Source organism: Alligator mississippiensis, chromosome 4, assembly GCF_030867095.1.
Source record: "Alligator mississippiensis isolate rAllMis1 chromosome 4, rAllMis1, whole genome shotgun sequence".
NCBI lineage: Eukaryota > Metazoa > Chordata > Crocodylia > Alligatoridae > Alligator > Alligator mississippiensis.
The window spans coordinates 176788992-176814907 of record NC_081827.1 but is presented as its reverse complement, the minus strand read 5'-3'; the positions used below and the strand labels follow the sequence as shown (position 1 = coordinate 176814907).

General features: G+C 41.6%; 1 protein-coding gene across 5 annotated transcripts in view; it reads right to left on the bottom strand.

Moving 5' to 3' along the window:
- Positions 1 to 25916, bottom strand: part of UNC80 (unc-80 homolog, NALCN channel complex subunit) — a 202145-nt gene that overhangs the window by 102126 nt on the left and 74103 nt on the right. For all 5 annotated transcript variants that reach the window (XM_019491986.2, XM_019491985.2, XM_059727126.1 and 2 more), the window contains exons 23-26: positions 17752 to 17964; positions 10328 to 10463; positions 7497 to 7630; positions 4088 to 4253 (exon numbers count right to left, since the gene is read on the bottom strand). In XM_019491986.2, coding sequence (XP_019347531.2) covers positions 4088 to 4253; positions 7497 to 7630; positions 10328 to 10463; positions 17752 to 17964 — 649 coding nt within the window. The remainder of the gene's footprint in view (positions 1 to 4087; positions 4254 to 7496; positions 7631 to 10327; positions 10464 to 17751; positions 17965 to 25916) is intronic.

Below are 25916 nucleotides of genomic sequence, written 5' to 3'. Positions count from 1 at the left end.
AAGGAAGATGGGCAAGAGGCTCCCTCCAAAGCCACCGCCAATGCAGTTCTATCAGTCAGCCAGTACGGGACGCTTTACAAAATTGTGCTCAGTACCTTCTTTCCTGGAGACATGTCACATCAGGTCTAGCCTTTTCTATACTTGAGATTAGCCCCGCATCAACCCCTGACTTCCAGAAAATGGAGTTAGCTGCAATGGTGGAAACCCCAGCTGTAGGCAAGAAAAGCAGTGGTTCACACTGTTTAACTCCTGCTTGAAGCTGGAATAAACTCTGCTGGTGTAAATCATGGTCTTTTTTGCCCATGGATGGGGTTTACATTGGAGCAGATACTCCACATGCTGGTGACCAGTGGTTGAATCCCAAGCATAGACAAGGCTTCTCTGAAAAACCTATGCTTCTGCTGGCCAAGGGTCTGCAAACCCAGCTCTTCTCCTGCAGTAGGATCATCTTATTTCATTCACAAAGCATATGTGACTGCAGATAGGTAGCCTGCTTCGCCAGGTTAGCAGCACACATAGTTTCTTTGAAGTTAGATTTGCATAAATCCATGTCTTTGCCTGTTACTCTTCATCATTAGAATGCTTTTAAGGAAACAGAGCATGTAGTTCCTCTCCTTCAGACAAGTGAGCAGCTTTCAGGCATTCAAAACATCCATTGACACTTTGCATTTTTGATGAGCACAAACATGAAATGGTTCAATGTTCAAAGCACTGATCATTTGTACTTTTTTCTTCTCTTGCTTCAAAGGCAATACATGGAGATATATGAGTTCAAATGTTGCAACACAGTCATCGTACTGTAGCTCTATTCACAGAGTACCATACATGATCACTTTTTGGCACTCTGTAGAGACTAGAATAGTGTATGTCTTTTTGTATACCACATGCAAGAAAAATATATAAATGTAAGTATACTTGGATTGATGAGTCATACGTAAGAATTCCTCCATTACTGCAGTTTTACAATGTCCTATCCCCACCCACAAGTCCATTTTTGTTGCAAAATTCTACTGGTTGGGCAGAGCTGGACAAGTCTCGTTTTTGGAGCTATTCAGCACTCCTTATTAATCAGCTGGATAATTCACTTCTGAGTGACTTGAGGATCTGTCTTTCAGTGACCAAGCTGAAACTAAAACTCCATGAGAAGAGCTGGCTAGATTCTGTTCAGATGACCCTTAGCAGGGCTGGTTAGATCTCCTGAAATACACGAATGCTTTGCTGCACTTAGCCATACTTCCATGTAGCCTGCAGCACACAGTTAGCACATAAATGCCTCCAGGGGCTAAATTCTCATCTACTTTGGCATATCTATATGTTGCACCTACCTGTAGCAGGTTAGGGATAGTAAAATGGTAGTTTTGGCATAGTTGTTAAGATACACTTGGGTTGACCAATGAAAGCAAAGTATTTACCATTCAAAAGGAGATGAAAGGAAAGGAATGGATTAGCACTTGGTCAAAGAGTTTGGGGTAAAGAGGCCTGTCCTTGTCACTGTAGGTGAGAAAGATTGAGTTACAGTCACACAATAAAAAATTTTAGGTAGGTAATTACAGATTGAAGAAAAAAAAGATGCTTTGCATCTGCTATGTTCTGGCCCGGATAAACTCCCAATGAATTAAGCTGTGGCCAAAGGAAACAGCAGTGCCTTTTTATTTCCTTTTTTTTTTTTTTTTTTAAGAAACATGACAACATCTTGCATTTATTTAGAATATTTCAGTCCAAAGTAAGGCCAAGTACTTTGTTAACTTGTAAACTAAAACTCAGTCTTTATGTTGGGATTACTTTTCCCACCATTAAATAATGTGCAGTTTTATAACTGCTAAATTACAGCAAAACCACACAACATCTTAGGACAAGAAATGAAGAAGAGTATGTGTACTGACATGAGACAGAATTTAGATAGGCAGAACAAACTGGAATGTAGAAAAAGTACTGGAGTTAACACTGCTACTCTTGAAAAAAATGCTGAATTTTACTTTGTCGAAAATGTCTGCAAAGTCCCGTGCTGGGGCAAACCTACTTTAGTACTAAGGGAAAATGGTGCATGTACTGACCTAGCACCACCATTTCCTGTTCATAGAAGGTCTCCCATTCCAATGATATCTCCTAGTCTTAGAAGATCTGCAGCCATGGGCAGATCCAGGATTTTGGAAAGAGGTTTGCAGTTGCCACAACTGGTGCTGCAAACTTCTGCACTCCGCTTTATAACCGTACTGGGGTGGGCAAAGCACACTGCAGGGGCAGCATCTAGGAACGTTTTTTAAGTCCCTGAACCAGGTATGAATCCTCCCTCCTCTGCTCTCAGCCCCACCCTTTCTTCTGCTCCATGCTCAGCTGCATGTCCCCTCCATCACATTCCTCCGTTCCACACTCACTCGCTGCTATTGTCCCCGCTGTCCTCAGGTGACCTGAGGGCAAAGGGAGCTTCAAAGTCACTCGTCTCACTCCAGCTGGGCCATGGTGGGATCTGGGTTAGCTGAGAACAATGGCAGCAGCAGTGGCAGCAGACAGGTTCCCCTTCCTTGTACCTGCCCCCCAGCTGGTGGGAAACACCTGGGGCATTGGGCAGAGAGAAGGAAGCTGATCACTGTTGCCATCAGCAGGGAAAATGGGAAGGGAGGGGATGTGCCAATGGCCACAGAGGAGAAAGGTGCAGGGGTTCTTACTTACTTCAGGGACTTAAAAAAGCTCCCTGGCTGCTGCTCCCACAACATGGTCCAAAAGTGGGGTGCGAGCATACCACCACACCCCCTCTGGATCTGCCCCTTGTTACAGCAGTTACTGTGGAAACCTTTTTTTTAAAAATCATTTTATCCAACTCCATGTTAGGGATTTCTCATGCCAATTTTGGGGGGAATGTCAGCTTCTGACCATATTACTTCCAGTGCCTGATAAGTGGACCAAGATAAAAATTAGTTTGTGCATGCTATCTTTAGGATGACTCTTTGCAGCTTGATGGGAAACTGCTATCATAGCAGTCACTGTCACGTTCCACAGATAATTTTAAAAGCAGCTATATACAACCTGAGTCTTAGAAACACTTCCTATATGAATATATTTACTTGTAGGTGGAATTATTGCTTAATAATCATCAATATAAAGCTAATGTGGATCTGTTACAAAGCCCTTTACAGTTACTGGGAATTTCTGTGGACTGCAAATACAAGATCTTATTGAAGATATCCCTGGACTACCTGCTTTAGCATACAGTATAATTCTTTATGGAATCATGCCATAGATTCCATCCCAGTAACACATGTTTTTTTAGAATCTACATCTTATAAAGTCTGCATCTTTATATAGCTATTATGCAGCTGTTATACAACTTTTAAACAGTTCATTTTGCAAATGTTCTAAGCTATAAATCATCGCTTAGAGAGTCAACTGGAGAGTCACAGATAACTTTTTAGAAGATTTAGCCTCTAATTGCACATATTGACTGCTGACTGACTGCGTATTGTATTGCAACACTTGTACTATCAGATAGTATGAAGTTCTGCATGAGATGGTTTTAAAATGGAAAACATTCTGCTGTTGTCAGCAAACACAGTGCGCTTGAGGTTTGCTTGTACAGTATACATTATGTTGGTAACATTAACCCACTAGCCATCAAAAGCCACATAGTTATGTGTTTTTCATGTGGTAGCAAAGAATTCAAAAGATCAGGTGTTAAACTACTGATTCAGTTAAATGCTATGAACTCGAAGCTTGAAGAGGTTTTTACAGAAAGGCCCCAATCTTAGCATGTGTAGTTTTCCTACGTAGATGAATTGTATCACAGCAAAAAAAAAAAAAAAAAAAATGCAAAAAAAAAAAAAAGCAAACACTGACACTTCTAACTGAAAACTGCAAGAAATCTTATTATTTCCCCCATTTGGTTCTGGTAACAGCACTGGTCTGTAAACTTAGAAATCTTTGCTTTTCACATTTAGCACATCAGACATTGGAGGCAGCTCAAAAATGATTCAAGGCATGTGGCTCTATGGCTTCCTGCTTTTTAACACAGTCTATGGAAATGGAGACATAAAATCCAGCGCCACATAACAAGCCCTGAGAATATGGAAGCTTTTTTTTCGTGCTGACAAACCTTTCTTCTCTTCACAGCCAGTGTCAGATTTGAGGGTGTGGCTGCTGCTGTGCAGAGAGTCTTTTGAGTCTTCATTTTCATCAAGAACCCCAGCAAAGCTGATCTTCCTTTCATATCTGTGCCGGTCCATCTCAGGGTCCAAACGCAACCTGCAGCTCTCAAGATCCTGCAGCAGCATGTGTACCACAGAAATGCACAAATAGAATAAGCCCTCATACCCCTCTCCAGCCACAGAAGCCTATGATTTTAGCAAGAATTTCCCTTAAATAACAATCATATTCCTCTCAAATAAATTCCCTAATTACATCTTATCTAACATACGCTGACACACACTGAAATCCAGCTCTAGTTTGGTTTAACGTATCTGAATGGGATAATGAGAATACTGAATGTATTGTTGTGATGGAAGGAGTTAATGACTGTAATGAGGTCTCTGCTCTACAGATAGTCACAGACCTTAATGCTGATATATGCACCAAGCCCCCCTTTTCAGAGCAATTAAACAGGAGCCACAATTAAATCCCCACTTACGTGATGACAACTGAAAATCATGGGAAGCTACTACCCAAGACTCTAGATTATATGGTACAACCTAATCAGTACTATTGGCTTATCTACATTATGAAGCTACCTCTATCATAGATGCTGCTGGTATATTATGGTGGTTGAATCCCCTATCACAGATGCCATGCATGACAATACAAGGGAAGGCGCTTTAGTGGTATAGCTGTGTTGCCCAGGGGAAAGGGATATTTGATCTTTTCACAATGCTATGTGACATAGGTATGTGCCAGAAAAAAATTGTAGTTTAAGACCAGATCTAAACGATTTGGCCTAAGGGGATCTCCTGGGACTAATGCCAAACACAGGGGCTAGGGGATTAGTCACAGCTATGTTTGAGTGTGGATATGTAAGATGCAGAAAAAAAAGTGAGAGAAGCAGTTGTGAGAGAAAGCAGAAATAGAGTGTCTTGAGCACAGAACTGACAGGAGAGACACACTGGGAAACAGCAAGCAAGGAAACTTCTTGATGCTGTTTGTTTCTACTGTGCTCAGAAAACAAGACTTTTGTGGATAAAAAGCATTGCACAAAAGAAATACCTCCTGAAAGAAACAGCCCTGCAAGCCCCTGAATGTTAGCTAACTTCTTGGGCAAAGGAGGTTAGTATACCAATATTCTATTACATACTCATCCATTTTCTCTAAACACAGATTGGAAGTAGAGTATGATAAAATCCCTAGAGGGGGCCTACTTCCAAAAGACAAACCCACAAAGTAAGTCCCCTGCATTTAAAAATGTATTTGTGACTCCTGCTTAGTGACACTGATAACTTTAAGAATACTCGGCAAGGGAAATGTCTAGAAATGTCAAATGGCAGAGATCTGCCTGTCCCAAAGTGCACCTCTGGCTTTGTGAGGATCCCCTACAATGCACTATTCTTGGGACATAACCAAGGATTTCTCACACATAGATTACGATCATATTGGAACCTAATGGCACCTGCACATGTGCTGGACATCTGTTCCAATATATGCTAATGAGCATGCATTGAAGCAGAATTGATTAATCGATTAACTGAGCCTGCTGAAGCATGTTAATTAACTTGATCCAGAAGCCTCTGTGTCATAGGCGACGTGTGGGGGGGCATGTGCCCTCCACTCCAAGATTGGCCCTTGCCAGCCGAGGAGTGGGGGGCAATAGCCGGTGCCCTCCCCCCCCCCCCGAGATTGTGGGGGTGCCGAGAGAAGTGCCAGAGGCACTTCCTTCCAGGTTTGCCACCAGCACTTCTGGTTTTGCTGCTGGCACTTCTGCTGGCAGCAGCGATTGACTGCTGGGGGACCACCCCCCCCCGGCCAGCGATTGACTGCTGGTGCCCCCCAGTATCAGGAGGCACTGGTTGCCATGCTCTGTGTCATATCTATTTGGCATTCCCATGCTTCAAAATGGCAATGGGGGCACTTTAACTAAAGCTTGTCGAATAACCTTTAGTTCAAAAGCCCCCACTGCCATTTTGAAGTGTGGGATGCTGAATCCACGTGACACTGTGGGCGCTTTAATTAGAGTGGCTCCAAGAGCTGCTCTAATTAAAGTGCCCCCCATCTACCCCGAAACATATGTATAGATACCCTAAATGATTAAGGACAACAAGAAAAGTTTAAAGCAACTCAGCCTGGCTAATTCAGATACACTGAATTGTTTATGCTTAAACTGCTTCAGCTGACTGGTTCAGTTACAGATCAGTCAGTCCTTCAATGCTTACAAGGCCATACTGCCATCAATAAAATCTGCAGATGTTTAGAATAGTGCAGGGTCAACCTTTCATCCAGAAACTACAGCATGGAGCAAAGGAAATGAAAGCTGCTGTACTGGAATTTTGTCTTTCATCAGCAAGAACAAAAACTAACTTCATCGTCATGTACCTGCATCTCTTCTTTAAAACGAAAGCAAGTCACAACATTTTTCTTGTATAAAGAAACTTCACCTACTCACTTCCAGTTCAAATATAACAGGACTCACACATTACTTCTTAAATGTTATTGGTTTAATGTCTATTCAGTACATGTTCCACATTCGCACTGTGGCCATTCTTTTCTGACGGACTCTGACATAGCATTGCCTTTAAGTTTCCTTCCACCTGCATGCTACAGAATCATTCCTCTCCTCCCACAACAGAGTTATAAAAGCTAGTAATCAGCAGCCTTTTTGCCTGGTGGAAAAGCATAGTTTCCTATTGACCCTAATTACTCAGAAAGTTCTTGATTTCACACCTACCTACTTTACTGAGATGATTTATAAGAGCTGGTATTATCCTGCTTTCTCTTATAGTAATTTATTACAGGGTGAAAATGTCAACAAAGACTTTGCAAAGACTCACAATAATTTCCTCCTTTTTAAGTCCCTTTTTCTGAATACTTTTTCCTCTGTGTCTCTTCTTTTTCTCCTTTTCCCTACCACCCTTTCAGTTCCTTTCTGGCTCCAACTCAATTTCTGCAGGCACTTGGCCAACAATCCATCCATCTTCTCTACTGATCCATCTTCTGTCCCCCTCAATCCAATTGCTCCAATCAATTCACTGATGACCAGCCTCTCCAATCAATTAGCTGCTGCCATCCATATTATTTACCTGCAAGAGATTAAAATCTCTGCCTCATCATACCCTATATTCATTTCTCCAATCTACTGTTTGCCTTCTAGTCAGCTTCCAAACCGTCTGCTTCTCCAGTCCATCAATTCATTCTCTCTTCCTAATCAGTTCTCTGATCCTCCCCTCCTTCCCAGTTCCTTGTTCAACTGATCCTTTTTTTTCCCTCAGTGAGACTCTACATTAAATTCCTGCTGTCAATCTATCCTTGTTTCCTTAGGGATAACCTCCTGGGAATTTGTCTCCTTATTTATACAGTTCACTTACCACAAGAGGCTCAGTACGTGGTCTAGGCATGTAGGGAAAAGTCTCTCGGAGAAAAGTGGTGATCTCCAAGAGAAGCTGGCATGCTGCCATCTTCAGGGCAAAAGGACAACAACATTTGGTAGGATTCACAGTGCCTGGGAAATAAAATAGTCTTAGTAAGAGAACACGACACAAAATCTGAAACCAATAACTGATGAACATTATTACACATGATACATAATGCAAGCTGCATGTGAAAAAAATGTTATGGTTAATAATGAATTCCATATTCCTACACTACTTTTCTAATATTAAAAGTATGGATTAATACATAAACCAATCAGCACCTATTCCATTTAGTGTACTATGTGGTTACCGATATAGCTGCTATAGTGAACTGGTGCAAAAATGTAAGCTCTGCCTACAATGCTATATTAAAATGACTTGACAGATACCCTTGTGCCCTTTGTGGTTTTGCATTCAGCCAAATGTACAACAATTATGGCAACGCTCCAGGTCACAGTAGAGATGAATTCAAATCAATTTAGAAATTAAGAGACATCTTACATAAGGTTATTTTGGCAGTAACCTTAAGAAAGGGTAGTGTCATTGTCTCCCCCCCACCCCTCCCCTCCCTTTGATCAAACACATACTTACTAATAGTCAACATACATATACTGGACCTATTATTAACAACTATCCAGGAAACTAAATAAAGCAGTAGCCCTCCAAAGGTTGCTTCCTTTTTGTCACATACAGAATACAAATGTCACATTTAGAGATGGGGCAACAACAACATACACTTATCAAGTCATCAAAGGTCTGGAATTGAGTAAAACAGAAAACTTCATTAAGAGGTATTCAGCAAAGCAAAGTACTTACACAAGTGCTTAATTCCACACCAGTGAGTCTACCCATATGCTTAAAGTTGAGCATATGTGCAAGTGGCCTTGCTGAAATGGAATCCAAATGTTAAGCTTCAAAATCAGTACTCATTATATTTTAATGATGGTCCAATACTATCCAAACCTTGAAGATTACAATGAGCTCCTGTAGCCTCTATTAATTTGTGAAGGACTCTGACAGCTACTGTATGAACTATGCCCATTTCTGATGATGATTTCGGTTAAACCAAGGATGCTTAGGGAGCCCCAAGTGCTGGTTAGCATGGCCCTGCATGCTAGATCAGGAGGCATGTGATCCAGACCTGATCTGATCCATTGACAAGCCCTATGCCACTCATCTGGCCCGCAAGTCCAAAAAGCTTGATCACCACTGGGTTAAACAGCTGAACATGCCCATTTTTGGTAATATGTTATTTTCACCATATTTTGCACATCTGATCCTATCATGTCACACAAAGAAACTGAACAAAGGAACACGTACATGTTACCAGACAAAACTGCTTATGTTTGCTTTGCTGACTGGCTCTTCCATACAGTTTTCTTGTAACGAATGACATTTAGATGCACCAAAATGATCTGAATAGTCAGATACAGTGGGAATCCATAGGGTGACAGTATAAGCAACAGCATATTCTGTGATTAGAAGAGGCTCAGACATACCTACCAGGAACAGCCAAAAGGGCTCAGTAAGAGATCACAGAAGTGCTCTGCTTTAGCAAAAAGGAAGAATATTCCTCTGAATGCCCTGACCTGGAAAGGAGTCAGTTCTGTTTCTATATACCATGTATGGGGACAGCCTACCTTGCCTCTGTGCCCATGGCCCCATGTTGTAAACACCTATCCCCTTTCCCTCTGGAGTACTGGGCATCCACAGTTGAGTACAACAGAACAGTCTGTGTTCCCTCTTGATCACCATTCTGCCTGACCTTTACATGGGCTATTCAAGGAGTGTAGAATCAGGAAGGCTCTTGTGCATTTCACTCATTGAATGTACTAGCATAATGGCCACATAGACATATAGCTATGAAAGGCCACACGCATACAGGTACCACAGCCTCAATCCAATGGTATACGTGAAGTATCAGGAAACCCATAACCAGAGGGCCTGACTCTCCTTTCTTACACTAGTTTAATGCCATTCAGTCCCCACCATTCCCACCCCATTGATGTCCTTTATGAAGTGAGTAGAAGCCAACAGACACAGAAACTGCTCTTACACATTACATCCAATGGACAACAGTAATACACAAAGACACAAGCCAGTACACTACAACACACATGTATATACAAATGGTATTGGAGAGGATACAATGCTTGTTATCATCTTTGCCAGTAACTATACTATGAATATATTTATTCTGATTTTACAGGTCATGTCATAATTTGTGCCTCTACTTACACATTCAGAATCTGCAAACTTCTTTTAAAAATCTGTTTTTTTTTCAGTGATTTGGTATATAGCATGTTTTAGCAACACTTTCCATATAGCTTCACTATATTTCTGCATTAAACTTAATATATGAAAATTAAAACATTTAAAGGTGTTTAGCACAGCTATGTCAGATTATATATAAAATAGCTGATCATACAAAAATATTTTTGGCAGGGATGTCTTTGAAAAAAAAGGGGAGTCAGAATGGCCTCCAGGCACTTACACAAAGGCAAGAGTCTAGAGATGTACAATTGATTCATTTTATTTATAGTCGCAATACACAGTAATTGCAACATACTGCCTGCTTTTTAGACCCCATTTCTTTCAAGGTCTCTCATTGCTCCTACCCATATGATATGTTGTACATCTAGGCACAGAAAGAAAGGGAAGGGAACTTGGTGGGGAGGAAATACAGCTGGGTGGCGAGAGGATGAAAGAGAAAAAGAAAAATTAAGTGCTCCTAAAGCAGAGGTTCTTACAAGCGGGGGTTCTTGTAGTAAAGGGAGTCTCCTTACTGTCATCTAAAAAGTCTTCCTCCTCATCCTCCTTTCTCAGTCTTCGCTTGGTCTCCTCATCATAAATGAGGCCCAGCAGATTGGCGGGGCTTTCACTCTCCCCATGGCACAGCTCATTGAGTCGGACACCAATTGCCTGCCAAGAGAAAAGAAGGAAGAGAAAAGAAGAAAGTGAGAACTCCTTGAGGTTCACTTGGAGTTAACAACCCACGTCCATTCTAGAGATAGCTGGAGACTTTAGGTTAAGGACAACATATTGGGCATCATTTTTATCAGTAGAGATTATTAACTAGCATTATTTTTATCACTGGTTCAGGATAAAATAATGGATAAGTGCTTGAGAGGTGGGGGTGGACTAGTGCCACTTAATACATATGAAATATTGTCTTCCATTTTTTGGTTAAAATTTTGAAACTTTCAGAACTTGGGGAAAAATATATATTTAATAAAAACTACAGAAGCAGGAAGAAACTGGGCAAAAAAGGTCTGAATTTTCCCTCAACTCAGCTGTTCTTTTTTATTAAAATCAAGCAATGAAATACACCAGCTTTTCACCAAGAACTTCTGCTGAGAAAGTGCAACCTAATGATTAGGGCAGTTTCAGACTTGGAAACCAGGGTTTAAGCCAATGATCTATCACACGCTTGATCTGTGACACTGGGTAAGTTACTTGGCCTCTCTCCACATCAATTTTTCATCTGTAAAATGAGGAATAACAGCATTTTCCTACTCACAGGAGTACTGTGAGAATAAATGCATTAAAGATTGGAAGGTGCTCAGATACTATGGTAATGTGGGCCATCTCAACTTAAATGGATAGATTCCCAGTGAAGAAAAATAAAAGCTTCAGATCTCCAAATGATTTTTGTTTCCTTGTGGCTGTTTGAGTCCACCATTACCACATGCAAACCAAAGTCAGGGAAGCTGTTGCTGATGCTATAACAGGGTATATTAGCAGGCAGAATGCTTCATAGTGCCCCTATTTCAGAACTAAAGGGATTTTCCCAAGTAGTACTGCCTATATAATATGTGTATATGTAAGAGAATATGCAAGGTTACACACATTTTGACAAGTACACCATTTGATAAGCTGGGAAATGTTTCTTGGTCAGCAGTACACCACTTCTTCCAAAAGCCAGCCTGTTCTTTTGGGACCTGTGTGGTCATTACTTACATCTGACATAGAGAACAGATTTGAAATGAGGCAGAAAATAGGCATGATCTTTATTGACCTTACAGCCACCAATGACACTACATGGATCAAGGATAGACTCCACTCTATGATACCTTTCTGCAAGCTATAAACTTTTACCATGGACATGATCTCCAGCAGACCATTCAAACTCACTACCAGCCAAGGAGAAAAAAAAAAAAGAGTACAAACTCTGAAGAATGGAGTTCCCCAAGTGTCACTGCTTGCACCAATACTTTTCAATGTATATACCTCAGACTTACCACATACAGCATCTATGTGATACATGTACATTAACAATGTTGCCATAGTAGCCCAAAGAATAGACATGACAGAACTAGGAAAGATACTGCATACTGACATAGGCTGTGATGAGTTCTAGCTCCACAAGTGGTGTTTAAAGTTGAGCATCAATAAATCAGTATCATCACTTCTACCTGGACAATCATCGAGCCAAGAGCACACTGAATATCAGAGTAGGCAACCACATGGTTCCCCATGAGCATACCCCAACCTACCTAGGAAACACATTAGCCCATTTCCTCACCTATAAACATTATGGGTGTGCGAAACAGGCTGTATTCAATTTGGATTTGGCCTGAATCGGGGAAAGTGATTCAATAAGTAGATTTGGATCACTGTCCCCAATTCGATTCGGCCAAATCTGAATCTGAAGATTCAATGCTGATTCAAAGAATCAGTGATTCAGCTGATAGACACAGCTTTAAATGTTTTTTCTAAATACCTCAAGGTGCCAGGCATGGCTCATGACTGCTGTGATGGTGGGGCAGATGGAGAGTCCCATAGGAGTGAGGGGAGACCCTTTGTGTGCTTGGCAGTGGACCTCCCACACCCTCTGGCTCAGCAATTGGCCATGGGGGGACCTCAGGTGTGCCCCCAGACCCTGGAGGCACCAGTTGCCAAGCCGGGAGGGCACAGGGGCATGGAGGGGGCAGCATGCTCCCTGGTGGACCAGAAGTGCTTCTGGTCCACTTCTGGGTCTGCTGCTGAGCACGCTGGGGACCCCCATGCTCTTGTGGGATGCTCCATCTGCCCCACTATTGCAACATTCACAAGCTGCCTGGTACCTTGAGATATGTAGAAAAAGCATTTAAAGCTGTGTCTATGTCTGAATCATCGAATCTTTCCGAATCGATTCTGAGGGTTCTGATTCGATTTGGAGAGATTAAAGGGCCTCCTGATTCAAATTGGATTTGGAGATTCAGCCGCTGAATCAGGCCGAATTGAATCAGTGACCAAAGCTTCACACAGCCCTAATAAACATCTCATTTAGAAGGTCAGCAGTAAAGTCTCTGCATGGGTAGCTGCTTTAAGATATTTTAATCAGCATGACAGGGTTCCAACTCCAAAGTGCTCAGAACCACTGCACTTGCAATGATATATGTCCCCGAAGAATATTGTGCTCCTGTATGGTTCAGAAGTTGTCACATTAAAAAGCTTAACACTGTACATAGTGATCTGAGGCTCATAACAGGCTGCACAACCTACATATACTCCCTTAACTCTTGGGCATTAGACTAAGTGATATAAGAAGACAGATTCTAACATCATTACTGGCAATAGAGGCAAGAGATTATGAAAATCACCTTCTCCATTAACTGTTAACTGAAGACACAAACAGATGGAGCCTTAAGGGCTCAAAAGTCATAAATCAAGTTGCTGGAAGATACTGTGGGTGTTGACCCAAACCTCCAGGCAGCAACAGAGTGGGCTGACTGCTGGGAAAGGTCAGACCTATTTCTACAACATTTTATAATGACACTAAATGGATCCCCCACCAGGTATAGCCTTGACAGAGAAGCAGTGGTCAAGATGAAGAGACAGATCTGGACATGAACCCTTCAAAACAATACTGTACAAGATGAATATCTTGAACAGTCCCCTGTGTGAATGTGATGTCCAACAAACAGCACAGCACTGAATCAAAAGCTGAAATCTTTACAAATGCCCAGACAAGCGATAATATCAGACAGTGGCTCATAGATTTTGAAGTTGATATCTGACACCATGAGAACGAGAGAGAGACAGAAATGAAAGCTATTCATTTATTTTAATAACCATTTACCACTGAGATTCTTTTGCTTTTAGAGGGGATGCCCTGAAAGGAGACTAAAGCTGATTTTCAGACCCTCTGTACCATATCATCTATCTTCCTAGACTGAAGTGAGGCAGAGAAAGAAAAGCAGTCACAAATAAGTATTATTAAGCTCATCTTCATTGGTACTAAGAAGCTCCTGGAAAATACTTCAATAACGGACAGGAAAGACTGTTATGGAATAAAAGAAAGCACTACTGCAGTGATTTGCAAGCTTATCTAAATGGTTGCCAGTCTCAGTTATCTGTGAGGATGCACATTGCTAAATAAAATCCAAATCCCTCATGCCTTCTCCCTTCCTCTGTACTTCAGTTATTTAAGGAAGAAATATCTCCTTTGCTTTCTTGCAGCAATATGTGGAAAATCATTGCTTTTTGCTCTGTTGTCTATGATAAACATCTGAACAATAACGTATAATTTTGCAGCTTCCTAACTAATGAACAATGAATTTCCTAGTAGTTACTGACTGCAAAAATTACTCATGGATTTCTTAGTTAATGGATGGAACACAACATTTCAAAATAGAAGAATGCAGCTTTTCATACGAAGCCACAGGAAATGATAGACTTTTCAGTCTATTTTGGTCAGCCTAGTCTATCATTTACAGACAATGTCAGTGTTGGGATTGCATGATGAAAAGGATTAGTAATGGGCCCATTACTTCTAGTGGCAGATCAAATCCAGGCTAGGGAGGTAGTGACTTAGAGTTTTTTTATCATCTGAGGGCTATTAGGTAGCTAATATTAAATAAGTCTGCTGGTCTCTGATGAGGTCTTTGTCTATCCTCAAGTTTTATAATGGCACCCTCATTGAGTGATGACCCAGAGTCCTAGATCCCTTTCCTATCAGAAAAAGCATCACTATAATTAGCAAATAGGCACCTTCCTGGTAATCTGAATGAAGAGGCAAAGCACTGAAAGAGACTGAAGACTGATCTGCCTTCCCAGTTCTATGCCTGCAGTCTAGAGTCCCACACTATAGTGCAGTGGCTCTGTGTCCTCTGTCAATGCAAAGTGGCCCCAGAGCCAGGATAGCAGGTCTTGGGTTGTACAGTGGACAGGAATCCTCTGGTAGCAGAGAGCAAAAATAGTGGTCCTTTTGTTCCCTTATGCTGCCATAGGAGTTGTGAAAAGTGGGGAGAGATCTGGACTGAACTTCCTTATGTATAGGCAATCCTCAACTGTTGCTGATAAACCAGCATTATTTAAAGTGTTATGCTAATAGGTTAGTCTTGCATGCAGTTGGCCCAGCACTAAGGAAGAAAACTCCCCCAGCAGGGCTGCTGTGTACTCCATATCTAGAGTCCAGGGAAGCTCCAGTACTGCAGTAGAGTATGAGGCACTGCTTCTGGCCAAGCTGTTTCTGTCTGCTCCATGAAGAAGCACAAGATTTACTCCAGGGATACAATGCTTTCCTTACAAGAGCATTGACACAGTAAACATGGAAAGAAAGTTGCACTATCAAGATTAGGTTCCAAATCTACTTCCTAAAAATAAATAAATAGAGGTGTAGAAAATGCAACACCCACAAAAAATAGAGGTACACATTTTAAAAAGTGTTGTCCTGTGAAGTTGCAGCTAAGGGGCTAGCAAACAAATCCTATTCTGGGAACCGAGTGTCTTCTCAGGGACAGGGCTTCTGATACCAGTAAGTATAAGAGCTGTGTTGCAATCCGCTTTATTTTAAACCCATAAAATAAAAATCAATATCTGCTGCAGGGAAAGATACTTTATTTCAAAGCCACCAAAAGGGAGATAGAAATAAAGGAAGAAGTAAAAAAATAATAATAATAAAGGAAAAGCTATAAATAGAACATTGAAGGTCATTTTATACCCTGTGTAATGGGTGAAGGTATCTGAAGGCTAGGGAGAAGCACAGGCTTTTGCCTTACAGTAGAGTTGTTTAGAAAAAAGCACTGTAGTATCTTTAAATATTGTGCCACTCAGGAATCATCATCCACATCATTGAGGGGCAAGGGAAGGTTTCATTTTCAGACTGCAATGTATACCTGATATTAATAACATGGTCTGAGGAAAAAGAAGGGACTAAAGAAATTTCCTGGCTTTCAAGAAAGGGAGTAAGTGAAAGTAATATTTACAAGCTTTGTTCTGGGGGTGTACATGCCACAGTTGGAAGAAGGAGAATACAGAAGTACTTGTCTAGTGTCCAAAGTTTGGGATGGGAGCTGTTCTTACTGATTTTCAGATTTTTCTAGAGCTTTGCCTAGACTGGCTAATCTTGATGCACAAAACCTCTAGCCTCAGCGAAGAGCAGTTACACCAAGTGGATATTCACTTACAGAGATATGGCCATTTTTGTTGCAACATTACTAAATCAGCACAGGTGCAGGAAAAGTACACAGCAACTAGAGACATGAAATTCCCTGGCCCCCTCCTTCCAACCTTGCCCACGGACAGGAGAAAACCTCACGTGCTAGACCTTGGAACGATCTGTCAGCAATCGTCAGCTTTTAGGGTCTGCTCTTTGGCAGAAGGAACACAATACCTGGTAGTTCAGCTGCCAAGCTGGACAGATCCACAGGATGGGTTCTTGTGCCGGGCGGTGGGGCCCAATCCTTCTTTCTATGGAGCCAGCCTGGCTGGGCGAGGACAGGGAAAACCCCTCCAGGGCCTGGCCCTCCCCAACTGGGAAGACCCCAGCTCAGGGGGCTGAAATGCGGGGGTGAGGGGGGTTCTTCACTCCTCCCCCTGCGTGTCAATGACTCATGTTGGTTGGCCTTGCAAGGAGGGGAGGGGGTAATCACTCCCCACAGTTGAGCAGACCAGGGCTGGGGAGGGATCCTAAGCCAGCTAGGGGAAAACCCCTAGAGGCTGGGGATTCCCTCATGTGGTCAGATGCTAGGTTTGGGGCTTCGCCCAGGAGTGGGGAACTCCTTTCCCTCTCCTGACAGTGGGTCAGTGACTCGTACTGTCCTGTCTTGGGGGGAGGGGGGGGGGGGAGGGGACAACACTGGCAGATCAGAGCAGGCTTGGGGCTGGGGGGCAGTGTTCCCCAACTCTCCACCCCTGCAGAGCTGACAGGTACAGGCAGGACCAGGCTGGGGAGCAGTCATTGCTGCCTCAGCCCTGTGACAGCCGTGGGATAGGCCTGGCCCTAGCTCAGCCAGAGCAGACAGCACAGCTGAAGCTGGTCTGTCTGCCCTGTGAGGGGGTTAGTGAGGAGCCCAATGCATCCTAGGATACTGGGGGACTGGACATAACTTGAGAGAAGAGGGGACTTGGGAGAGAAGTTCCACAGGCTGGCTTAACCTAAATCAGTTAACTCTCATACTCCATGCATCCAGGTTTATCTTACACTGGGTTTGGCCATTTTGAAACTGGTTTGTGTGTGCTGAACTTCTGTCCTGTTACAGGTTTAAACCAGTTTCTCATCATTTATATCAGTTTATGTGTAACTTCAGTTCTCAGCTGTACTGACAATCTCTTCTGGAAGAGGAAGGGCAAATAAAGCTATTCGCTTAATTTTTTTATACTTTAAATTCTGTCATAATGCCTTCTAAGACCAATGCTTTTGGAGAATCCCAGAGACAAGCCAGAATCAGGCCTGTCCCTGCCTGAACAATCCCTCACCTCTACTGTCCAGCCCCTGTGTAAAGAGGTAAATATGTAATATATAAATTAGCTTTTGAAATAAAGTATCACACAATTCAAAAACGTTTTGGTGCCTTCAGTCCAAGAAGGTTGAGAATTACTGCTCTAGTACTATACACTCAAGGCATCCCTCGTTAGACTCAAAGTACCCCTTGAAATATGTTAGTTCTTAGTTTTCACTTATTTTTTTGACTGTGGAAAATAAGAGACATTTTTGTTGCAAAGAACTCAGAAAGCCCACAACAGATCAGGATGTTTTTAACAGTATGGATTCTTATCTCATGAGTCATGAATAATGTTTGCACACCTAACAGTGCTATTGTTGTGGTTGAGATTGCAGCACCCTATCTGAGAATCACTGCTCTAGTGGACTTAGAATGAGTTTTACCTGCTTTGAGTCTGGGTCTAAGTGCTTTTGCATCCCTGTTTAAAATGGATTTTAATGCAGTATTTTGATACACATTTAAAAATGTTTTTAACTTAAAGAAGAAAGGTGAAAACTTACATCTCCCCACTGGTAGAACAGTTTGGCTGCATTCCATTGCAGCTTCTGGTTCCGTTTATTTCCCACTATAGGGGAACGTCCACGGGACAGGCCTTTCTTTGTGATGTTCACATGATGCCCTTTCATCCACTCTGGCCAATTGCCACGGTTGCAGCGGTGAACAAAGCGAGCACATTCTAGGAAGAGGGCTGCTCTTGCCACCACAGGAGCTTCCTGAAAGGTTTGTAAAATGGCATTAAAACAAGTTAAACAACCACATGTACTTTACTGTTGTCATCTTCTGGACTGCTGAGCACAATGTGTGGAGACACGTGGAGAATGCAACAACCCCTAGAGCAACTAGTGCAGCTATGGTCTGCATCTTGAAGCATGAGTCTCTTATCATCTGAATTGGAAGAGTAGGCCCATTAGATATAAACTTCTATGCCTTCTCCATCACAAGAGGGAGAAAAAGATCCATATATGCATCAATATGGGTCACAACAGCAGGAGATCATATGCTATCTTCTAGTTTTTAATGGAAAAACATTTTCTTTCACTGCTAGTATTCCTCACTCATAGTTAAGTCAGACAATGTCAGCTGACTTAGTGTGTGATAAGATGTACCTGAACCAAAACCCCAGTTGACCCCCTCCAAACTTGGGACAGTTCAGACCTAAGTGTGAATTATTTATCTGGCCAATAATTGCTGTTGACAAAGGTGCCTAAGAGGTTTTGGAGTGGATTCATTAGACTGCCTAAAATGGAGATCGTAATAGTAATTTAAATAAGTAAATTCACATGTGGGAATATGGACTGTAATATAGCCTATTTCCACTTTCTACCTAGTTCATCCCTTTCACTGATGATTGCTTCTTTTTTATTGTTTTTTGCAAACATTGTGAAAATATTCCCCCACATATGCAAATCAACCACACACAGCCACTGTTTTTTTTTCTTTATCTACTATAATGGTGTCTGATAGCACACTGCTCTATGCTACAACTGCCTGATTTCCTGCTCACTATAAACCCACTTATTCAGAGATCTGTATAACAGCCAAAAAATTAATCTGATTCAGACTAAAACTCTTCATAGAAAATGAGCCAAATTTTCAGGCTGCCTTCATTAGTGAACCTGTAAATATTGTAGGCACAAATGCCATCTTAGGCAGGAAAATACCAGCCTTTTCACGCATGTTGGTTTTTTTTCTGCCTCTGTGACTATATGGAAGCATCAATGAAGCCTTGCTGAAACTATGACCTATACAGCCTGTGCTGATTATAATTAGATGCTGATGGCCACATTCCCTGATGGAGTAAATTAGCATAACTCCACTAATCTCCCTACTAATTTACATCTGTTTAAGATTAGGCAGCCAATTGTGAAAATATTGGCCTTCATTTTCCAAGCAAAAATTGTCATACATAGTTTTGCATATTGAAGATCCACTTTTTCTAACGGAGAAATGCTATCAAATCTCCCTGAATTTGTTATAAAATACTCCGCTTTGCCTTCACTTCATTTTTTGTTTTAAGTCAACCACCGCATATCCTCATAAATATAACAAGAGTTTAATTTAGCAGCAACTTAATTTTTCAGTGATGATTTATGTATTTTTCCTATTTTGTTTTTTGACCTTCATTTTAAAACTAGTTCTGAATATTTACCAGAAAACTAACAACATTTAAAGTTGCAAATAGCACAATTTTTGGTAAATGAACCAAGTATGCCTTACAATAAACTACAGGTAAGATACACAAATTGGCTCTAAAATACATAAGAATCACGGCATGATTTTTTTGACAATTGTTCCCTTTTGTGTCTATCTTCCTTTTTTCTGCAAGTACTTTTACTAGGTATGAATTTGAAAGCACTGAAAATTGATGTAACACTATTTCCATAAAATTCAATGCAAATTGTACCACTGAGTTCTGCACATTTTGCCACTGGGTTCACAGAATAAAGAAAAATTTTGAAATTCCCACCCAACATGTTTGAAAATGGAAATCATTATTTGTTTCATAGGCTAGGTACAGACATTGAAAAAGCCTAAGGCAGAATTGATGTAAGGGCACAGATAGAAATGACGTATGCAAACTCTCTGATCACACAACAAATTAACCCTCATTGTACGATAGTTCAAATGAAGTTGCTCCTAAGCAGAGTGACTTCATTAATTTCTGTCAGCTTTGGCAGCAAAAGCAGCCTGGTTCAGCTGCTGTCTCTAGATGGGAGGGGGAGAAGGCAAGAGAGGGATGTCCCTTCTGGGGTTTTCTTAGTCCCTTTCTGGGGTTTTCTTCCTGCTGGATCAGGAGCATCAGTCTAACTCATGTCAATTTCTATGTATCACCATGAGCTAGACCCAGGAGCTGCACTTCTGTCTGAACCCTAAGGTACTCAGTTTTATGTAATCAGTGTAGTTTAGATCAGTAGTGAACAGAACACACATTTACTCTTAGGTCTGGGGTGGGAGGGGGGCAAATCTTAGACCAGGTCCCACCATTTGGAAACCAGCATATGTGTGCCAGACTTCTGGTCTGTTGTTGGTATAGACCAGTTTTGTGTGTCGAACTTCTGTTCTGCACACCTCTGGAGTGACTTCCCCACCACTTTTCTGGATTTGGCACATCTGAATGGGAGCACAGGAGTGGGGGATACACAAAAGCCAATGCCTCTGGAAGCACTGGGGATGTGATATAGACATGCCATCAGAGGACACGTTCCATCTAGATTAGCAAAAACTGAAACCTTTGGGGTGATGCTAACTGCATCTTGATGTGACATTCTGTTGCTGTTTTGCTTTCATTTTAAATGTAAATGAGGACAAAAAATATATTTCTGGTTTTCCTAGAAAAACGGGAAAATGTCCCCAGTTAGACATTATGAAACACTTAATGACTAGCTGAGTCAGCAGCCCAAAGTCAGAGTGTCAGTGATACCAGGGAACAGACAGGATGTTTGTGGCCTGAAGTAACTGCTCATTGCTTGAGAAAATCATCTTGTGTTACAGCCCACACACATCCAAGCAACTAAAACAAGGGATAGGTGAGGAGGCCTTATATCAAAAGGACAACCCCCCAACTCATCCTGGAGACTTAGCAGCACAAGAAAGATGACATCCGGCATGTCAGTTTTGTTGATTCAACAATACTGGTATATCTACTAGGATATGAGAAAATGAAGTAAGGAGGAGGTCTAAGGCAGAGACTTAATTTTTTAGGCCTTCCATGGGAATTAAAAGATGGGCAGAGAGAGGGAAGAAAGAGGAAGGATGATACAATGGTCCACACTAGCCTGTAACTGAGCAGACCTGGGTTCAGTTCCCTGCTCCACTACAGACCTCCTTTGTAGCTTTGGGCAAGCCAATTAGTCTCCCTGTGACCTCTGCCTCAGCTTCCCCAACCAGAAATGGCTCTTACCTCGCAGGAGTATAGTGAGGTACTCAGACACTATCATAATGGGGTCACCTGAAATAGAGGACGTGTGCATATATTAAGAGCGCCTCATGGACAAGTCTTACTCTGTGGCAAGCCCAAGGCACAGCTAAAAATCAGACATGATAAACTCCTAAAGCTGTTTTAGTGGATATTGCTCCATAGTCATTTCATTCAGAGTAACTGTGATGAGCAACATATCAGAAAAACATGCAACTAGCAGGGAAGACCTGCTTCTACATACCCTGCCTCATGTGAGAAATCGATACTGACACAGTTTTGGACAGATGAATAAGGACTGCCTTCACAATGAAGGGATTGCAAAACAGGGGCTGGGTTCTTGTTTTGGGGGAGTCCTGCTCAGTGGTTCCAAATTTAAAACATTAAGATGGCAGCCTGCAGCGAGATTGGCCTTGCTGAATGTTGCCGTGCGACAAATCCCTGCAGTATCTTACCTGATGCCCAGAACAATCTGAAGTAGCAGCAAGAGAAAGATGAAGATGTGACAGAATGGACAGGGATGGATTCACACCACAGAGAAACACATCACAAATGGAGAGAAATGAATCAGGCAGGCGATGCATAGCTGAAAAGAATCATAAGTTACCACAGTCACTGTCAAAGCTCATCACAGCAAAATTCTAACACCACTGCCACTGTCTGCAGAGTTTCGTTTTCATGTCATCAAAGTCAAGCTTCCACCTTTTTACATGAGGATTTCTATATCCTTCTGTTTTCTGTATTGTATAAATCAGCCTGAATGAGAATCCACACTGTTCTTCACAATTCATATTTCACATATTCCCAAAGGAGCTTCTCAATAGTCAATTTAGTTCATATTTAAAACAGCAAGAGGGATGATCTGGATAAATAGCTGGTGCAAAAGTGAATTAAACTAATATAACATCAAGCTACTGCCTGAGTTCAGCAGCTCCTGTAGGGGCTTATGACAAAAGAGTATCCAGTTCATTTCTTGTCTCCTATGAGGATAAATGAATTATACCAGACTACAATAATAATCTGGTTATGGTAACTTTCTGGAGGTCCTTGCTTTCCACATTGTGACCCATTTCCTATTCTCTGCTGGAAAAAAAAAATCTGTTTTTAAAATAAATCTGAGTACTTGTAAAAAACATAAATTTTATAGCTGCTCTTTATCTTGCTATAAAGCTAGTATATCATATATACAGCTGAGCAACTGTATGCATGCCAGCTCACGAATAAGCATTACCCTAATCTAGAAGAATTTCCTAAAAGGGTTACTTCAGTCTCTCTGACTTTTCAAGACTTGGGTTTTCTATCAGTATTGACACTGATGTCAAGCAGTGCCATTTGTGTCATTCAGGCCTTGTCTTAAAAAGAAGAACAGATGTGCTGTTTCAACACTTCCACTAACACATTCTAACTAACGTATTTGGGAAGGCTAGTACAGACAAAGCAATTCAAACTTTAAATACAGAGAAACCTAGATTTCCTCCAAAGCCTTTACTTGCTTGGTTGAGCCCATACTAAAGTTGCTGTACCTGGTCTACATTGGTCTTCTCAAGCATACTAGTAGGAATATTTTAGCTATTGCATTCTAACACTATACCTTTTATCCTCATATAGATGAAGCTTCTGTATCATCTGAGGTGTAAATTTATGTGTGAGAAACTAGGTCTGAGATACCAAATCATTTCCCTTCAGCCTCAAATTCTCTGTACAAGATAACAGATGTATTTTACAGCCAGACAACACTAGATTTCAGATGGTGGAATAGGGGCGAAGTTGTCTGTAACCTGTTATTAATTCTTCTAAAAAGCTCAGCAAACCATAACAAAATCCCCAGCATTATAAAATTCAGTTAAGGATGGATGTCCCATTTTGGGTAATATGTTTTTAAGCAGTTTTTAATCTTCAAGAGAGTCCACAGTTCAATGTATATAATAAAACACTACATTTGCAACACTTGTAGCCCTTGTTTCACACGCCCATTTTTCTAAATCACTGTGTCAAAACTGTTTAAACTATTCAGGCTTATCAGGAGACCTTTGGTCACTTGAAGAATAGAATTTCTTGTGAAAATCTGCATGAAAAACATGCTGACAAAGTTTGTTAGATATAAATTATAATTTGATTCCCCCTAATTTTTAAGAGTTGTCATAGCAACATGGCTAGGGGTAATTACTTAAAATAAGCAGCTTTTAATTTGCATCAAATTTGAATCCCACTAATTTATCAAAAGGTTGGAAACAGCAATTAAAGGAAAATGCTTTCTGCTAAACTTTAAAAAAAAAAAAGAGAAAGGATTTTTCTCATAATAATATAATTTGCTTCTGGCCAGTGCAGAAAAATGACACATTGAAAGCTTTTCAAATTTACAGCAAATATGATTTTTAAAGCTAAAACATTTTGCTCACTTTGTAGGCCAAATGCAAACTTAACGGAATACTGCAACAACTACCCCATTCTTGTAATTTAAAACACAATCTTTTTTTCTCTCCCGCTTACCCATGAGCCTTTCAAATGACTTGCCCTGGAGGCATGCCTATGTCAAACTGGGCATACAATTCATATCTGTATCTACCCAAAAAGAAGACATCTGCTTAGGGCAGGTTCCACAGCCCAGAAAAAGCTTTATAAAAACTGGCAGATGGTAGAACTGGGTAGGACCTTTGGGCATTTGTACACATGGTTGTGCCATAGCATCGGGTGCTTTTAAAAGTGCCTGGCACTGAGGCTATACAGTTGTATAAGTGGAGAAATGCACATCAGTGCTGCGAAAATGGCGGCAGCATGCTTTTGAACTAAAACATATCGGGGGTGTTTTAGTTCAAAAGCACGCCACGACCATTTTCTGTGCACTGATGTGCATTGTGCCACTTATACAACTGCACGTGGCACAGTGCAGTGTGCATCAGCTTGCGTGCAGAGCAGACTCAATCAAGTCTGCTCTGACCTGCCAGATCTCGGGCATGTCGTGGCACAAAAAAGTATGTGTATAAATGCCCTTAGAGACTAACTGATTCAGAGAGGCATGCATTTTCATAGGCAGCAACCTATTATGCTTTTACACTAGATCTACTGATTTTTTAAAAAGTTTTTCTGTATTAGCATGCACTGCAACTGAGATCAGATTCCAGTCCAGGGAGTTTAATCGGGATGATCCCACATTGTCCTTTCATAGAAATCAACACCATTTCATGCTGAAACCAAAATAATTTAACTCATCTAACAGAGAAGGAATAGAGTGAACCCAGTTCCAACGATCCCCTGGGCCATATATCATATGTGTTTATTGATTTGCAGTTAACCTAATAAATAAGAATATAGTGAATGGGGCTGTAGCTCAAATACAGGACAAATTTTAAGGAGGAGGGAAGGACATCTCCCCTTGCCAGATTGATGCAACACAGCATATTTCTCTATTACACTGTTCTTAGATGCAATATGATTTGTTACAGCATATACTGTACTGCATTCTCAGAAGGGTATTAAAATAACACAGCACAATCTAAATTGACTACAGTGAGATCCTCCTTCTTCCACTGACTCCCACCCCCCACCCCCCATCCTCCATTTTCTGTTTATTTGTTAATTTAATGCTCACACTGGGTGCAGCTTGGCAGCCCTGGAGAATGAAATCATTTCCATGTAGCATGAGCAGCAGGACAATAAGACTTCCCACACTGCTCTGCAAGCTTGTCTCAATCCGGACTAGCAGGAACCACTTCTGAAAGGATGGGTCAGTCTTCCAGATGATTCACAGCTTCCCTACTCTGCTGATGCTGCAGTCATTCCACAAGGGTGCCAGTTAGTACCAGTCATGATGGTGGGCTTCAGAGAAACAGACACCTGCCCACTAGAAAATGGAATGAGCACAGCACATGCAAAATCAGATGGGCACAGCAACTTGTGGCCAATTACTAAGGTAAACTGGGTTTGAACCTGCAGCTTTGGGGAAGATATGTTGCACACTGTCATAAACAGTGCAGCATATGTAAAAAGGTGTAATTCACAGGTGTGATATCCCACCCATGAATTATAAGATATAACCAACCAATGCTATCTGGGCAGAAAACTAGCTTAAGCAGAAAAGTCACCAAATACAAATGCTCCACAAGGCTAACTATGAGAACAGAAACAGCAGCAGCAACAGTAAGAGATAAGGGAAGGGCAGAGAAGAGAGCAGCTGTTGATGACATTAGAGACCAGGACATGTGGGAAGAGAGAGAGAGCAGCCTAAAGGAAGAGGACAAAAGTAGAGAGAGTGCACTATAAAGGATAGCAAAGAGGGAACAGTAAACTGCATTGAGCTTATATCTAGGACTTTGATCTTTGAATTATCAAATCATATACATTAACCCCCCCCCCCCCCCCAAAACAGACAAACCTGGACTCTTGGAGTTTTTCTACTGAGTGGCTGTGGGAACTAACAGCCAAACATCATTTTGCTCACAAATCTACCGTAGCCCCTCAGTGGCACTGCATCCCCGTAGCTAGCTGTGACCCACTCCTTGCTCTATAAACTATATGGCGGGGTAGGCAATGTTTTTTGGCCAGAGTGTCAAAAAAACCACAATGTCTACCTTGGAAGATACCAGAGTGCCAACATGCTGGAGCCCGGAGTTTGCAGCCTGCTGGCTGCAGCTGGCCCACGGGGTCCGTTCTGCTTGCAGCAGGGCTTGCAGCCTCCCAGCCACCTGCTGGGAACAGCCTCAGCTCCGTGGCTGGCAGCAGTTGCTTAGATTCTGGGCTCACGGTGTTGTG